At 38.4% G+C, this 18,221-nt stretch overlaps 1 protein-coding gene across 1 annotated transcript in view; it reads left to right on the forward strand.

Annotated features, from left to right (window-relative positions):
- Positions 1-18,221, forward strand: part of LOC100255062 (uncharacterized) — a 49,000-nt gene that overhangs the window by 10,357 nt on the left and 20,422 nt on the right. The window contains exons 8-10 of the mRNA XM_010656725.3: positions 15,280-15,319; positions 15,569-15,626; positions 15,739-15,821. Coding sequence (XP_010655027.1) covers positions 15,280-15,319; positions 15,569-15,626; positions 15,739-15,821 — 181 coding nt within the window. The remainder of the gene's footprint in view (positions 1-15,279; positions 15,320-15,568; positions 15,627-15,738; positions 15,822-18,221) is intronic.

The following is an 18,221-nucleotide window of genomic DNA, read 5'->3' on the forward strand; positions in this document are numbered from 1 at the left end:
TGAAAATAAATTTGAAGCTGATTTGGTGCTTTTAAGGGGCAGTGGATGTTTTAAGGAGAGAGAGTTTCTCTTGCAAAGATGGGGACTTGAAGTGGGGTGTTTTTGGAATGGGAGCCATGCCAAGGAAGTATGGGTGAGGGTTGCAGGACTTCCTCTTCACCTTTGGAGTAGAGAGGTGTTCACGAGAATTAGAGAGCTGTGGGGGTTTTATAGTTGTTAATGAGGAAACAACTTTTTTTTCTCGGTTGCAATGGGCTTGTATCTTGGTGAGAGCCTCTGGGAAGAATATGCCAGGGGCATTGCAGGTGGTGGCCAGGCATACTTGCTAGGTGGTTCGCCTGTGGTGGGAAACACCTCCTTGGGTTTCTCAGGTAGTGCCGAGGTCTGCTTTTCACAAAAGAGCAAGGTGTGAGGTTGGGGATGAAGGTGTGGGTGGTGCATGCGCTGGTGATAGCGTGCGGGAGACTCAAATTGGTGATCAGAATTGGGGGTCAGAAGAGTAGGTTGAGTGTGGTAGAAGGATTAGGGATGCAGTTGGTGTAGTAGGTAGGCCGGCTAAAGGCTTTGAATTGGACTCAACTTTAAGTGGGCATGGGCCTGGGCCTGGGATAGCAGGCTGGGAGCAATTTAAAGGAAGAGAAATGTTGGACTCAAGAGGTGGAGCGGGCTGGGCCGTGGGCTCAAAACCCTTCAGCCCCGTGGGAGCAGGCGTGGTTGAGAACTCTAAGGGGCCTTTTGGGCCCATTTTAAAAGAGGCCCATCCATGCCTTTTTGGGTGGCTCTTCTCCTCTAGGGCTCCTCTTGAGTCCATCGTGGGAGCTTTGGGGTTGGAACAAGTGGAGCTAGCCGACGAAGATTTCAACGTTGGGGGGTCGCTTCCAGGTCGTTCAACGTTCACCGACAAAGCACTGATGGATGAAGCATCCAGGTATCCCGTTTATCACAACCGCTTCTTTTTCTTTGGGGCTTCGGGGTGCTTCTTCTTCTACTCCTTTCTTAGGGACCAACAAAGCTTTGTTGGTATCGGAGGGGGCTTCCAGTGGGTTGGAAGGCTCAACGGCAGGGGCGATGGACTGGGATCCTCTGCGAGTAGTGCCGATTGAAGATTTATTGGTCCTCGATGGTCGGAAAGAGCCTCCTCGGGGTTCGACTGGCAGTGTTAGTGCGACTGAGCTAGCGATTGTCCCGGTTGGATCGGGTTATGCGAGTCCAATCGTGGAGAGGATTGACTTTCAATTGGAAGAGGGAGGGGGGTGGGATGAAGGGTGGAACTCTAGCTGTCTTGCGAAGTTCAGTCGATGCCTTGGTATGCTGACGAAAGAGTTAGTAGAGGAAATTTTGTATCTCTTGAGGAGGATGAAGGGGAGAATTGACCAAAAGGGGCAGGATGGGGCGTCTAGAAAGACAAAATTAATGTCTTCAAAATCTAGTAGGGAACTCAAGAAGTTGGAGTGGACAGTAAGCTATTAAAAAGCTAGGTTTGATACCAGTTTGGGTATTTTTGGAGGGGCTTTTGTGTCGGGGTGCAAATGAAAATAAGAATTTTATCTTGGAATGTGAGAGGGGCAAATGACAGAGATAAAAGAAAGATTATTAAGTCAGTGATAAAATCTCAAAGAGTGGACGTGGTTTGTTTGTAAGAAACCAAAATTAAAGAAATGACTACAGGGATTGTTCGTAGTCTTGGGGTGGGAAGACATCTAGATTTAAGTGCAGTCAATTCAAGGGGTGCAACTGGAGGCATTCTGATATTTTGGGATAACAGAGTATTTGAGTTGGTTGATTTGGAAGAAGGAGAATACTCAATTTCGTTTCGTTTTAAGAACTGTGTGGATGGGGTTGTGTGGGTGTTTACTAGTGTGTATGGTCCGGTGTATAGTACTGATAGAGAGGACTTTTGGGACGAGTTTGGGTCAATAAGAGGTTTATGGAGTGACCCTTGGTGTGTGGGAGGGGATTTCAATATGATCAGATTTCCAGAGGAATATGGTAGGGGAGGTGGGCTTTCTGCATCAATGAGGAGATTTTCAGAAGTGGTAGAGGATTTGGAGTTGAGGGACTTTCCTTTGCAGGGGGGTCCTTTTACTTGGAGGGGCGGGTTGAATATCCAATCCCATTCTAGGCTTGATCGGTTTTTAGTGATAGATAATTGGGACAACTTGTTTAATGGGGCTGTGCAGGGTGTTCTACCCAGACCAATTTTTGATCACTTTCCCATTTTACTAGAAGGAGGCATGAATAGGGGACCTTTTCCTTTCAGATTTGAGAACACGTGGTTGGAGGAGGAGGGGTTCAAAGATCAGATGAAGACGTGGTGGGGGAGCTTAAGTTTTACTAGGACCTCCAACTTTGTTTTAGACGCAAAATTAAGAGAAGATATTTTGAAAACTTGGAATAAAGAAGTGTTTGGTCTCATTGAGACTAAAAAGGGAGAAGCTCTCGAACGGGTTGTGTATTAGGATGAAAAGGAGAAATGTTCAGCTTTGAATCTGGAAGATTGTGAAGCCAGAAAGGAGGCTAGGGAGTCTTATAAGACTTAGGTGTTGAGGGAAGAAATCTCTTGGAGACAAAAGTCTAGGGAAGTGTGGTTGAAGGAGGGGGATAATAACACCATATTCTTTCATAGGATGGCGAATGCTCATTGTAGAATAAACTGGTTGTTCAAGCTAAAAGTGAATGGCTGCCGGCATACTGAGGAGAATGATTTAAAAGATAGTGTGGTGGGGGCATTTCATAACCTGTATTCAGAGGAAGGGGGGTGGCGTCCTTGTATTGATGGGTTGTCTTTTATGGGGCTAGCTAGCAGTGAGGCTGAGGGGCTGGAGATTCATTTTTTGGAAGAAGAGGTGTTTGCAACTCACTCAGATCTAGGCAAGGACACATCCCTTAGTCTGGATGGCTTCACCATGATTTTTTGGCTTTTTTGTTGGGATGTTGTGAAGGTAGAGATTATGGGTTTTTTTAGACTTTCATGAGTGGGGTAGATTTGTAAAGTCTTTGAATGCTACTTTCTTGGTTTTAGTCCCAAAGAAGGGAAGTGCAGAAGATTTGAAAGATTTTAGGTTGATTAGCCTTGTGGGCAGCCTCTATAAGTTGTTGGCTAATAAAATTAAAAAGGTAATGGGGAAAGTGATTTCGGAGTCCCAAAATGCCTTTGTGTAGGGTAGACAAATTTTAGACACAGTTTTGATTGCAAATGAGGTTGTGGACTCAAGGTTGAAAGGCAATGAAGGGGGTGTGTTGTGTAAGTTGGATATAGAGAAGGGATATGATCATGTCAATTGGAAGTTCTTGATGGTAGTGCTTAGAAAGATGGGCTTTGGGGAGAAATGGATAAAGTGGATAGATTGGTGCATCTCTATTGTGAAATTTTCTGTTTTAATAAATGGTTCTCCTTCCCTTTTTTTCCAAAGTTCAAGGGAATTGAGACAAGGAGACCGACCCCCTCTCCCCTTATTTGTTTGTGATAGCCATGGAGGTGTTTAGTTGTTTATTGAGGAGGGCTACTAGTGGGGGCTACTTATCTAGTTGGAGGGTGAGAGGTAGGAGTGGCGAGGGGATTCTAATCTCGGACTTGTTATTTGCAGATGATACATTGGTCTTTTGTGAGGCGTCTCAAGACCAGATGACTTATCTAAGCTGACTTCTCATGTGGTTTGAGGCTTGTTTAAGGTTGATAATCAATCTGGAGAAGAGCGAGTTAATCCTGGTGGGCAGGGTGCATGTTATAGAGGACTTGGCATTGGAGTTGGGGTGTAAAGTGGGTGGTCTTCCTTCCTGCTATTTAGGTTTGCCTTTGGGGGCACCCTTCAAATCAGCGGCCGTGTGGGATGGAGTTGAAGAGCGTTTTCAAAAAAGGCTAGCAATGTGGAAGAGACAATATATTTCAAAAGGAGGGAGACTCACTCTAATTCGAAGCACTTTATCTAGCATGCCTATCTATTTTATGTCACTTTTTTGCTTGCTAAGAAAAGTGAGGTTGAGATTGGAGAAGATTCAGAGGAATTGTCTGTGGGGTGGTGGAGCTCTTGCGTAGAAACCACATCTTGTTAGGTGGAACATGGTTTGCTTGGAAAAAAGGAAAGGTGGTTTGGGTGTGAGAAATCTAGCTTTGATGAATATAGCTCTCTTAAGTAGAATTGGTGATTTGCTAATGAAAGAGAGGCTTTTTGGAAGCAAGTCATCAATCACATGTATGGTGAAGAGGAGGGGGGATGGCGCTCCCGTACAATAAGTGAGAGGTATGGTGTGGGGTTGTGGAAAACAATTAGGAAGGAGTGGATGTATTTGAGTGGTAGGTTGGCCTACCAGGTGGGTAATGGGTAGAGAGTGAGATTTTGGATGGACAAGTGGTGTGGAAATGAGCAACTTTGTGAGTCCTTTTTTTTTTTTTTTTTTTGATAGATAAAAGGATGTACATTAAAAAAAAAAGAGGAAGCACAAAAAAAAATGTTCACAAAGTATACAAGGAGTATTCAAAAATAGCCCAAAGACACACTCCGAGGGGGAAAGGATAGAAACACACCACCTTTCCTTACTTAGAGCCTAACCAATCTAAAAAACTTACAAGAGAAGAAGGGCTCAAAACTATAGACATCCTAACCTAAGACCAAATATTACATACAAAATAATATTTCAGTCTTTGAAGCGAAAGCTCCTCATTCCTAAAAGTTAATAAATTTCTTTCCTTCCAGACTGACCAAAATATACATAAGGGGGCCATTTGCCAAGCCTTTTTTCGAGCTTTCCCCACAAACGCTCCATGCCACCCAATAAGAGTTTCCTTCACTGTACACGAGAGAGTTCAATCCACACCAAAAAGGGAGAAAAGAAGATTCCACAGAACCCACGTCTTTACACAATGAAGTAAAAGGTGATCCATCGTCCCTACTTTAGAGAGGCATAGAAAACACCTGTTTGCCAATGAGTACTCCCTCCTTTGAAGTTGCTCCAAAGTTAAGACTTTACCCCAAGAGGTCTCCCAAGCGAAGAAGGCCACCTTAGGAGGCACACTCACCCTCCAAATACTATCACTAGGGAACAAAGAAGAACCTCTGGGCTCCAAAATAGAATAAAGAGACTTGATTGAGAAAGTGCCATACTTTGGTGTTGTCCAAACCACTTTATCTTCCTCCTCCCTTTGCACCCGGAAGACTTGGATCTTATGCAAAAAATGCTCCACCAACTCAATCTCCCAATCATTAAATGCCCTTACAAACAGAGGGGTCCAACCATTCCCATCACCAACGGGATTCCAAACATCCGATACCCAAGCATTCTTAGACAAAGAGATGGAAAATAGAGAAGGGAAGGACTCACAAAGTGGTGCATCTCCACACCGTTTGTCCGTCCAGAATCTCACTCTTTGCCCACTATCCACTTGGTAGGCTAACCTACCATTTAAAAACAACCACTCCTTCCTAATTGCTTTCCAAAGCCCAACGCCGTATCTCCCACTCACTGCCTGAGTGCGCCATCCTCCCTCCTCTTCACCATACTTATGACTGATGACTTACTTCCAAAAAGCCTCTCTTTCATTGGCAAACCTCCAATTCCACTTACTTAGGAGAGCGATATTCATGAGAGCTAGATCTCACACCTAACCCACCTTTCCTTTTATCTAAGCAAACCAAGTTCCACCTAACAAGATGCGGCTTTTGGACAAGAGCTCCCCCGCCCCACAGAAAATCCCTTTGAATCTTCTCCAATCTCAACCTCACTTTTCTTGGCAAGTAAAAGAGAGACATAAAGTATATAGGCATGTTAGATAGAGTGCTTCGGATTAGAGTGAGTCCCTCCTTTTGAAATATACTGCCTTTTCCACATTGCAAGCTTTTTTCGAAATCGCTCTTCAACACCATCCCACACAACCATTGATTTGAAGGGGGCCCCCAAAGGCAAACCCAAATGGCAGGAAGGGAGCCCACCCACTTTACAACCCAACTCCAAGGCCAAGTCCTCGATAACTTGCACCCTACCCATCGGGATTAACTCACTCTTCTTCAAATTGATCTTCAACCCTGAACACGCCTCAAACCACATAAGAAGCCAACTTAGATAAGTCATTTGGTCTAGAGACTCCTCACAAAATACCAACTTATCATCCGCAAATAATGAGTCCTTCCCTTCATTATTTTCCATTTCTTTGTCTAAGGAAGCTTAGGTGTCGGATGTTTGGAACCTTGATGGTGATGGGGGTGGTTGGACCCCTCTTTTCTCAAGGGTGTTTAATGATTGGGAGATTGAGTTGGTGGAGCGTTTTTTGCAAAAGATCCAAACCTTTAAGGTGCAAAGGGAGGAGGAAGATAGAGTGATTTGGACAACTTTGAAGTGTGACACCTTTACAGTCAAGTCTCTTTATTCTATTTTGAAGCCCAGAGATTCTCCCTTGTTCCCTAGTGGTAGTATTTGGAAGGCAAGTGTGCCTCGTAAGGTGACTTTCTTTGCTTGGGAGGCTTTTTAGGGTAAAGTCTTAACTTTGGATCAACTTCAAAGGAGGGGGCACTCATTGGCAAATAGGTGTTTTCTAGGCCTCTCTAAAGTAGAGATGGTGGATCACCTTTTACTTCATCATGCAAAAGACTCGGGTTCTGTGAAATTTTCTTTTCTCCCTTTTTGGTTTGGCTTAGATACTCTTTTGTTCAGTGAAGGAAACTCTTCTTGGGTGGCACGGGGTGTTTGTGGGGAAAGCTCGTAAAAAGGCTTGGCAAATGGTCCCCTTATGTATATTTTGGTTAGTCTGAAAGAAAAGGAATATGTTAGCTTTTGGTAATGAGGAGCTTTCGCTCCAAAGATTGAAAAATTCTTTTGTATGTAATCTTTGGTCTTGGGTTAGGATGTCTATAGTTTTAAGCCCTTCTTCTCTTGTAAGTTTCTTTGATTGGTTAGGCTCTAAGTAAGGGCAAGTGATGTTTTTTGTTTCTATCCCTTCCCCTTTGGTTTGAGCCTTTGGGCTTCTTTTGTATACTTTGAGGGCACGACTTTTGGTGCTTCCTCATTTCGTTATATATACATCTTTTTATCTATATATATAAAAAAATCCTACCAATAATACATTTAGATGGTCACATCATTACCCTTGGAAGGCCATTGCATAGGTTCTCCTGTTTTTTTTTTTTTTTTTGCACACACTCGTTTTGTGGTGGGTGATGGGATAAGAATTTTTTTTTTTTTTTTTTTTGGGGGGGGGATTAATCCTTATGTTCACAATTTTCAAGTCTTTATAAAGTTGGCACAATTAGAAGTATCTCCATTTCAGCTATTCTTGGCAATTCTTCCACTTTTTTTTCTGGGAACCTTTATTTTTGTGACAACCTCATCGATTTGGAAATTAAGGACCTCAAAAGACTCATGGCCTCTCTTATTCACATACACTTGTCTCTATCCGTCCCAAATGCAAGAACCTGGGCACTATCTTCTTCAAACTTACTCTTCGTAAAATATTTCTTCTTCACTTTGTCCAATATTTCAAATTCAATCTCATTTAATCCAACCAAATTTGTATGGAAATCTAAAGTCCCATTTAAGGTTAAGGCCTTTGCTTAGTTAGGGGCACACAAGGAGGTAAATACCAATGACATGCTACAATTGAGAAGACCTTTCAAAGCCCTTAGTCTTAATTGGTGTGTCCTTTATGGTGGGTGGGGGGGGGGTTGGAGAGATGATTAACCATCTCTTTCTACATTATTCGATTACTTTTGGGGCTATGACACAGACTATTTGGACAAGTTGAGGTGGATTAGGTTGAGCCTAGGAGTTTATCTGATATGTTGATTATTTTATATATGGGTTTAGAGAACTCCATCAGAGGCAAAACCTTGTGGAAGATTGCTTGTCTCATTTTGATATGGATCATATGGTGAGAGAGAAATCTTAGGATCTTTGAGGATAAATGGAGGATGTTAGGGATGTTATGGGATTGACTTCACTTCTTTTCTTCTTTTTTGGCCTATGTATTGACGAATTTAAAGAAATTCCCTCTAAATGTCATTCAACTCAATTGGCATTTGATGTGTACACCAATAGAGTTGGACCACCATTGAAAGGAGCTTAGCCTGGTTTGAGGAGTTGTAATCTGTGTATATCCTTTTGTGATCTATCTTTTTACATATATCTCATTGTATAGTGGATTATGGACTATTTGGAAGGAAAGGAATAGAAGAGCTTTCAATGACATTGAGCGGTTTGACCAAACTATTAAATCCATTTTCATGTATACTTTTGTGATTTGAACTAGAGTGTTTATAGAGGATCACATGTTGTCTTTGATAAATTTTGTAGATTGGTTCTTTGTTAGGTAAGGAGATGGTTATTTTATTTTTATATATTATTATTTTTTTTTTGTCTCCTTATATCCTTGCTATTGTTGGACTTTGTGTGTACTTGTGTTGCTGTCTTTTAGGTACTTTTAATACAAGCCCCTTTCTTTTGCCTATCAAAAAAGGAAAAAAAAAATCTCCTTGTATAGTGGAGTTCTTTGTTTTGATTAGGCTTGTGTATTTGTGGGGAGGATTCCTCATCCTTCTCATGAAGTTTTTCTTTATTATTAATACATCTCTTGTTTTTGATTAAAAAAAAAAAACATTCTGTATGTGATCTCAGAAGTTGGCAGCAGCCTAGGAAAACCTCAAAAAAGTGCTCAATTTTTATAAAATATTCTGTCTTTAAAATGGGAACACCCATCCTCCCGGACTGTTTTGAGGCACAGAGTATTGTAGTGGCTCTTTAATTTTTTTTTTCCTCTTGTTGCTATATTTTGGTTTTGCTTTTGCTTTTGTCTCATCTCTCTCTCTCTCTCTCTCTCTCTCTCTCTCTATATATATATATATATATATATATATATATATATATATATATATATATATATGAAATTGATCCTCACTTCTTCTAAAACAACAGAATTCTGCTCAACATCTTCCTAAAAATAGAGTGCCAAACAAACCCTTGAGACTTGGGTTAAGTGGTGAAGGGTTGGGGTAGGTTATGGGAGGTTCTGGGTGTTGGAAAATAAAATCTTCTTATTATTTCTTTGAAAAATTAGTATAAAAATATATATACATTCAAACTTGTACAATAAATAGAAATAAAATAAGACAATTGACCTATTCCTAATATTCTTCCTACAAATCTTCTAAATTACAACTTCCCTAATTTACATAGTCAACTAATTTAAATATACAAAAAATATGCACAAAATCATAAATAAATCAAATCAACTCCATGAAGTTAGGAATAATTATTAGATTCCAACACTCCCTCTCAAGCTGGTTCAAAGATATCTTCCATTCCCAGCTTGTTAACCATAGAGTTGAATGTAAGATTCTGAACTCCTTTTGTAAAGACATCAACTAGTTGTAGTTTGGATGTAACAAGCAGAGTGGAAATCAGTCCACTATCAATCTTTTCTTTAATGAAATGTCTATCAATCTCAACAGGTTGTACTGAGTTGTAAGCAATACTGATTGCAGCCTTGTTATCACAATACAGTCTCATGGGATTCTCAAGATTGACTTGTAGTTCCCTCAATAAACCCTTTAGCCAAATGAGTTCACAAATGCCAAGGGCCATAACTCGAAACTTTGCTTTAGCACTAGACCGAACAACTAGATATTGCTTTTTGCTTCTCCAAGTAATCAAGTTGTTGCCCACAAATGTACAATACCCTGAAGTAGATCTTCTATCAGTAATAGAACCTACCCAATCTGCATTTGTGTAAGCTTCAACTCTAAGGTGATTGTTCTTTGAGAACAATAAGCCTTTTCCTGGAGTTGACTTTAGGTACCTTAAGATTCTAAAAAATGCATTCATATGACATTCTAAGGGGGAGTGCATAGACTGACTTACCATTCTAACAGCATATGCTATATCTCGTCTCGTGTGGGATAAATAAATTAAGCTCCCAACAAGTCTTTGATATCTCCCTTTGTCAACTGGTATTCCTTTAATAGACTCCTAATTGATGATTTTGATCAATAGGTGTGCTTGTAGGTTTGCATCCTAGCATCTCGGTTTCATTTATCAAATCAAGGATATATTTCCTTTGAGTAACATAAATTCCCCTTTTTGATCTTGCCACCTCAAAGCCAAGAAAATATCTGAGATTTCCAAGATCTGATTTCAAATTCTTTTGCCAACTTCCCCTTAAAATCTGCATCTCTTCAACGTTATCTCCAGTGAACAATTATGTCATCTATATAAATAATAAGTCCAACAATCTTCTTTTCAAGTGATTGCTTGATGAAAAGGGTATGATCTCTTTGGCTTTGGTGATAGCTAAATTTGAGTAGAGACTTAGCAAATCTCTCAAACCATGCTGAAGGAGACTGCTTCAAACCATATGATGATTTCTTCAATTTACAAACCTTTCCATTGCTGAATTTTCCTTCAAAACTAGGAGGCAAATCCATAAATACTTCTTCCAAGTTTCCATGCAAAAAAGCATTTTTTACATCAAATTGTTATAGAGGCCAATCAAGATTTGCTGCTAAGGATAAAATAACTCTAATGGAATTCATCTTTGCCACAGGTGCAAAAGTTTCTTGCTAGTCAATTCCATAGGTTTGTGTGTATCCCTTTGTCACTAACCTAGCTTTATACCTTTCAATCGAACCATCAGCTTTGTATTTAATAGTGAACATCCACTTGCATCCCATTAATTTTTTTTTTTTTTTGGGAAATCAACAATATCCCATGTTTCATTTTTATACAAGGCTTTCATCTTCCACCTAGGATCGCCTAGAGCCTCTTGTACGTTTTTAAGAACTGAATCTGAGGACAAATGAGTGGTAAAGGCCTTATATTGGTGGCAAAGTCTATGATAGGATAGAAAGTTTGACAAAGGATGTTTAGTACAACTTCTAACACCTTTGCAAATAGCTCTATGAATATCAAGATCAGTGTCAAAATTATGATTAAGAAGAGAGGGATTAGAAGGATTAGATGTACCTAATTTTGGAGTTGATGATTGGCTGTGTGCAAGAGAGATTGGGTCTTGCTCTTGCATTAGCCTTAGCCTCCTAGAGTAAACCATCAAGCCTGAATCAACAATTTCTACTACTGCTGGTTTTATGATGTCAGTTTCTTTTCCTGCTGCTGGTTGTATGTTGTCTATCTCCTCAACATCACCATATTCAGTAACATGATTCCAAATTGGTAAAGGAAGTATCGAAAACTGATCTTCTTGCAATATTTTCTCCTCCCTGAAGATCAGATTTCTGGTAATAGTGCTGGTCTTTATCTTCTTCAGGATTGCTTTCAGTCAAGTCTTTCTTTATAGCCTTGTCCCAAGTGCCCGATTTATCTCCTTGTTTTCCTACTAAGTTTGTATGGAATTCTCAAGTCCCTTTCAAAGTCAAGTCCTTTGTCTGGTTAGTGGCACACAAGAAGGTAAACACTAATGACTTGCTACAATTGAGAAGACCCTACAAAGCTCTTAGTCCTGACATTTGTAAGTTGTGCATGAAGCAAGGAGATTCGGTAGATCATCTTTTCCTACATTGTTTCTTGTCCATGGGGTTGTGGCATAGATTATTTCAGCTAGCCAAGATGGATTAGGTTCCTCTAAGAAGCATTTCAGACATGATGTTTATCAATTATAAAGGTTTTGGCACTTCCAAAAGAGGGATAGTTTTGTGGCAAAATGCATGCATTGCTTTAATTTGGGTTGTGTGGCGGGAAAGAAATGTTAGGATATTTGAGGACAAAGGTAGGAATTCCGAGAATCTATGGGATTCCATTCACTTCCTAGCTTCTCTTTGGGCTTATTGTTCCATGGTTTTTAAGGGCATTCCCCTTAACGTGTTACAATTATATTGGTTAGCAGTGTGTAGTTCCAACGAGATGGTCTAGCCAAGAGAGCTGGTTCGTAGTTTTCATAGTGTAGTTTCTTGTTCTTTTATTGTGTTGTTTAGTTTTATCTTTGGTGGGAGGATTCCTCATCCTTCTTTTGTATTTCTTATTCTTTCAATATATTTGTTGTTTCCTATCAAAAAAAAAAAAAAAAAAATAGTGCTGGTTTTCATAAAAAACTTACATCTATGGAGACAAATTTCCTTTGTGTAGGTGGGTGATAGCACTTGCATCCTTTTTGTGTGGGGGAATAGCCCAAACAAAAAAAAATACACTTAGTGGCTTTGAGATCAAGTTTGGATCTATTTTTGTTTGGAATATGGACAAATATAGCACAACCAAAGACTTTGGGTGGAAGGGAGCCAAGGCAATTTATGTGAGGTAGGTGTTGTTTTAGGATGTCTATTGGAGTCTTGGAGTTTAAGCTTTTTGTAGGCATTCGATCGATAAGGTAGACAGCTGTAAGTAGTGTATCTCCTAAAAAAACTTAGAAAAATTTCTAGCAAACCTTAGGGCTCTAGCTACCTCCAACAAATGTCTATTCTTCCTTTCGGTTATCCCATTTTGTTGAGGAGTACCTATACAAGAGGTTTGATGAATAATCCTATTCTCTAAGAAATAATTTCCAAGGGTTTGGTTTAAATATTCCCCTCCACACAACTTGCAATTTTGCATTAAATTGGGTTAAGATCATTTGGTGGAATTGTTTAAGGGTGAGGATGGTATCAAAGTTTTCTTTTAGGAGATAGATCCATGTGGTTCGAGTACAATCATCAATAAAACTTATGAATCATTTTGCTTTTGAATGACAAGGACTTGTGAAGGACCCTAAACATTAGTGTGGATGAGAGAAAAGAATTTCACTTCTTTTACTGCTCAAAGGATAAGAAATTCAGTGGTTTTTTGATAACTCACAAACTTCGCATTGGAATATAGAAGGATCTAGGTTGACACACAATTTAGGGTACAAAGTTTTCAAAGAGAAAAAACTTGGATGCCCTAATCTTTCATGTATTAACCTAAGTTCTTTTTTTGTATTTCCTTTTATTTGATGAGCTTGAATTTTTCCTTTCTCCTTAGTAACCAAGTAATAGAGACCCTCTCTCTTTAGCACTACCAATTATCTTCCTCGTAGTTAGGTCCTGAAACACATAATGAGTGGGAAAGAAAGTTACAAAACAATTTTGAGGTTTTGTTAATTTACTGATGAACAATAAGTTACAAGACATATTTAGGACATGCAAATAAGATGAAAGAGTGATATAGGGAGTGACTGAAACATTGCCTATACCACTAATAGGAGTCAAAGATCTATTAGCAACCTATACTTTTTGGTTGCTAAAACATGAAATGTAGGATAGAAAAACATTAGACTCTTTAGTCATGTGATCAATTACCCGTAAATCAATAATCCAAGTGTTAGAATGAAGAATGCTAGAAGCACTAAGTACCTGACTGTGCAAAAGCACAAGAAGTGGGGGAAGAGGAAACCTTGGATTTTCCCATGATCTTATACAAGAGATCTAGTTGTTCTTTTGTGAAAGGGAGTTTGATTGAGGTTGATGTTGAACCTAGTGTCTTTGCTGTTTCTAAATTGCATGTTACCCTTGTGGCTGTCCTTAGCCCTTGATTGTGGCTTTCCATGCAATTTCCAGCATGTCTCTCTAGTGTATCTTGGCTTATTGCAATGATGGCAATAAATAAGGGTTGATGGCAATAGAAGGTTGTGAATATGATAGGTAAGGCTTGACAATGAAGGCCAAGAAGAAGGAAAAAAAAAAACTACTAGAAACCTTTTTCCAACTCTAATACCATGTTGGAAAATAAAATCTTATTATTATTTTTTTGAAAAATTAATGCAAAAACATATATACAACTTTCAAACTTGTATAATAAATGGAAATAGAATAAGACAATTGACCTATTCCTAAAATTCTTCCGACAAATCCTCTAAATTACAACTTCCTTAATTTACATAGTCAACTAATTTAAATATGTAGAAAATATGCACAAAATCAGGAATAAATCAAATAAACTCTATAAAATTAGGAATAATTATTGGATTTCAACACTAGGTTTGTGTTTTAGGAGAGAGAAAAAAGAAGTGCCAAATAATTAGAAGGCTGATGAACAGCTGGACCATCAAGAAAGAACTGGGCCACTAAGATACTCATGTTGGTGATAGCAGCACAAGTTGGGTTCAGGCCCATCTTATTTGATATATTGGTATAAAAATGTTACTTTACGTTAGTCATGGGTATACTGCAGGTTGTCATGCACAAAAAGATGATTTATATCTTAACTGCACTTGTTTTTTCCCCCCAATGGGAAACTGAAGTATCATTAGTAGGAAAGTATGAAGAAGGATGTGAGGTCCTTTAGAGGTGATACGAATGTAGGAAGAAGGGAAAATAAAAACCACAACACTGGAAAACTTCTCCAGCCAATAGAAAACCCCTCCAACTAAACCGAAGAAAAACTCAAATGGGGAGAAATTTCCTACAAACTCAATGGGAGAGGAAGCTCCTTCTTGGCTAGAAAGTTGGTATCTTGGTTAGCCAACCTAGACTTCCATGCGAAGAAGCAACCTATATAGATCTTAAAAGATCCAGAATACAGTGAACCCAAGGAGCATATTTCTAAGGTCCTTTCTTGTTCGATGATGCTCTAGATGGAACTTCTGTGAAATCCTGCTACATTTAAAAGGTAAAAGTCCATTATGAGCTCTTCTTTCAGGTCTTCCAATAGGGCATAAATCTTTGCCTGAATATCCAAGGCAAAACTAGCAGGCCTTGAGAATGCTCTGACAAACCCACTTTTATGATCCTTGATAAGGCCACCAGTACCCATTTAAAGTTACACTGCATGCATTCATCACTATTAAGCTTAATGCACCTGAAAGTTGGGTTGGATTCTAAGCGACTCCCCTCCACTGAGAGAAGCAAATCTATTCGAATCCTAAAAAAGAATGCCAACAGTTTGGTGAGTCGGTGACAACCACCTATTATTTGTGCATGAGTTGGTGACTCATTATAGGTCTAATGTCAAATGCTGCACCACCATTTCGTTTGTTAGCTGTTAGTGGTTAATTTTGCCCTAGCTGTCTGGTTCAAGTGGCAAAGGGTTGGGAGGGTTTGTGGGAGGTTTCTGGTTCAAGTTCCAATGGGCACAAAAATTGACCTACCAATTCTTTTTTTTATTTTTGTTTTTTATTAATTAGCATCATATTACAGCTCAATGAAACTGCAATGCCCTGGCTTTCTTTTCATCTTCATGTGAATGATATTTTCATATCTAACCTGATTATTTTCCTTTTTGACAGTCTTTCCTATGTTAAATCGTTTGGATACTGCTCTTATTTATTCTCAATGTTTTGTTTACTTGTTTTCAATTTGACTTTACCATTTATTAAAGTTTATTGACATCTTGCAGGAGAGGTTTATCTGAATCAGAAATAAACTTTCTTAAGGAGGTATTTTCCAGATTCTTTCTGGCCTTTTATGTTCAAATATCTGTTATGGTCTTTCAGTTCTTTGAATGTTCATGTCTTGTAATCCTTCTCTCCATTTAGTAATCTTGGTAATTCTACCAGTTTTGATGTGCTTTGACCAAATTATCAGTTTGTTTACCTTTGAAGTATTAATAGTTGCTTCTTAGATTTTTCTGGGTGCTTTATAAGCTTTTGTAGAATCAGCATTAAAGGGCTTCTTTTTCTGAACAGAATAAGGACTTGCAAACAAAAATTCTTCAGTCAGGAACTATTCCAGAAAGTGTTCTTGGTGAGGAAGACATCCACTCTTAGTTTCTTATATTATTTTGAATCAGATGTTGGACAATTATGCCAAGTATATTAAAAATTAGAACTACTCTAAAAACAAAATATTTTGCCAGCTCTTGAAAAGATTAAGAGACCCCTGTACGAAAAGCATCCAATGGAGAAGTTTGCTTGGACAATAACTGAAGACACTGATACGGTCAGTATACTTTTTGTTTGCATTATTGAAAATAGAAAAAATGATGATCTTATTATCATTGCTTCTTATTTGAGTTGTTGTTACCTTTTAATTTATTGTTATTTTTCAAATTTAAAAGAGAAACAAAGACCTTTGTAGAAGGGCTGAGAATTACAGAAAGAGGAAGGGAATTCCTTCAAAGAGAAGTATAATTTGTTATTGATATTTGAGATAGTTTGTGTTTGAAGAAGCAAAGTTATTTTGGGCCTCTTTGCTTATCCAAAAAAGAAGCAAGGATATTACTTCTTCATCTCTATGCAGCAAGATTTGTGGAGGCTTATTGAACACAAAGATGAATTGAGAATGAATTTCTGATTCATTCATCTACCATGTACATACAGTCATATTTATAGATACAATGGTCTAAATCCATTTAAGGGAGTGGCCTATTTACAGGAAATAATTCAAAGAATAAAATATTCTGAAATATTCTAAAGAATAAAATATTTTAAAATATTCTCAAGATGGATGATACTTCCAAAATTTCAGTAGTGAATCTCCAATCTTTCCATACTCATTATGTGATCTATTTGGCAATGTATCAAAAGTTCTGGTGTCAAAGAGGAAGTCCCATAAATAGAAAAAAAAAAAAAAAAAAAAAAAGAAGAGAAAATAGAGGCAATGCCTATAATTTGCGTCGGTAGAGAGTATATCTTATTGAAAAGATTGCTAGGGGAGGATATTTCTCCTATATTATCACCTGTTCTTTAATTTTCAGAACCAATCATATCTGAGCAACTCAGCATCAGGAAAGGCGCAATGTTCCATTTCTGATGAGTTCCTCAGTTAATGTAGAAGAGAAAAAATCATACAGAATAGAAACCTGAAAATGCAGAAAAAAATTCAAGTTGTTTTGATTTATCTCAGCCATCTAATTTCACTCTAATTCAGTGTGTGCTAGACATGTGTATACTACTGATAAAGAGAAAATTTTAAAGCTTAATGAATGATACTAGATTCTTGTTGCAAACCTACTCAATGGAACTGATTAGATGGTGGATCATATGCTACTGAATGGTTGCAACAAATTAACTGTTTATCAATCATGGAGAGTATGTCCATTAGAAACAAATTCCTATAGAAGTGATTTAACTGTCTAATTCCTTAGGCGGAAGAATAACTCTAATTTAGTCCTACTTGTCTCGCATTCCTAACTATTTTTTCTCTCTTTTTAAGATTCCATCTTTAGTCCCATCTAAGATTGAGAAATTTAATAGGGATTTTCTTTGATCAAAGGGATGAGAGAGGATAAGAGAGACCGCCTCATCAACTTAGACCTAGTATGCAAGCCAAAGATGGAAGGGGGTTTGGGCCTTGGGAGGATTTCTTTGAGGAATTATGTCCTTTTAGGGAAGTAACTTTAGAGGCTCCCAAGAGAAAGTTCTACCCTTTGACCAAGTTATTTTGACCATCTATGGAACACAACCCTACGGTTGGGACACCAACATTCTAGTCAGGTGGTCACATCAATCTCCTTGAAAAGTTATTGCATAGGTTTTTTAGGATTTTTCTAGATTCACCCATTTTGTGGTAGGTGATGGTGTAAGAATTTGTTTTTGGGAAGATTTGTGATGGAGGGATCACAGTTAGAAATCTTTCTATCCTATCTATCCTTGGAGCTAAATTTTGGCCACAACCTAAATGACTTGGAGATAGAGGATCTTGAAAGACTCATATTTTGTCTCACCCATGCACCTTGTCACCATCCATTCTAGATGCCAGAAATCTTTCTATACTTTAGACACAATTCCGTTCTTTGTAGCTAAATTTCTATGGAAATTTAAAGTCTCATCTAAGGTCAAAACCTTTGCTTGGCTAGTGGGGGGTACATAAAAAGATAAACACCATTGACATGTTACAATTACAAACATCTTACAAAGCCCTTAGACTTGAATGGTGCATTTTGTGCTAAAGGGGTGGAGAAACAATTGATCATTTTTTTTTTTTTTACATTGAATGGTGACTTTATGCCTATGCCTATGGCAAAGGCTATTCAAATTAGCCAAGATTGAATTCCACCAAGGAGCATATGTGATATGATAACTATTTCATATAGGGGTTTGGAGAGCTCCATTAGAGGTAAAGCCCTATGGCAAATCACTTGTCTTTTGTTGATATGGTTTGTGTAGAGGGAAATAAATGTTAGAATTTTTGAGAAGTGAAGGGTTTCAGAGACAATTTGGAATCTAATTCATTTCTATTCATCTCTTTGGGCCTCTTATATCATGACATTCAAGGGCGTCCCTCTCGATGTTGTTCAGCTCAACTGATAGTCGATGTGTAGATCATAAGGGATTGAAAAATGAAGATACGAGAGTTGCTTTGATCCTATTTGATCGAGATGATGTTATTTCTCATGGA

The sequence above is a fragment of the Vitis vinifera genome, chromosome 9 (genome assembly GCF_030704535.1).
Source record: "Vitis vinifera cultivar Pinot Noir 40024 chromosome 9, ASM3070453v1".
Classification (NCBI taxonomy): Eukaryota; Viridiplantae; Streptophyta; class Magnoliopsida; order Vitales; family Vitaceae; genus Vitis; species Vitis vinifera.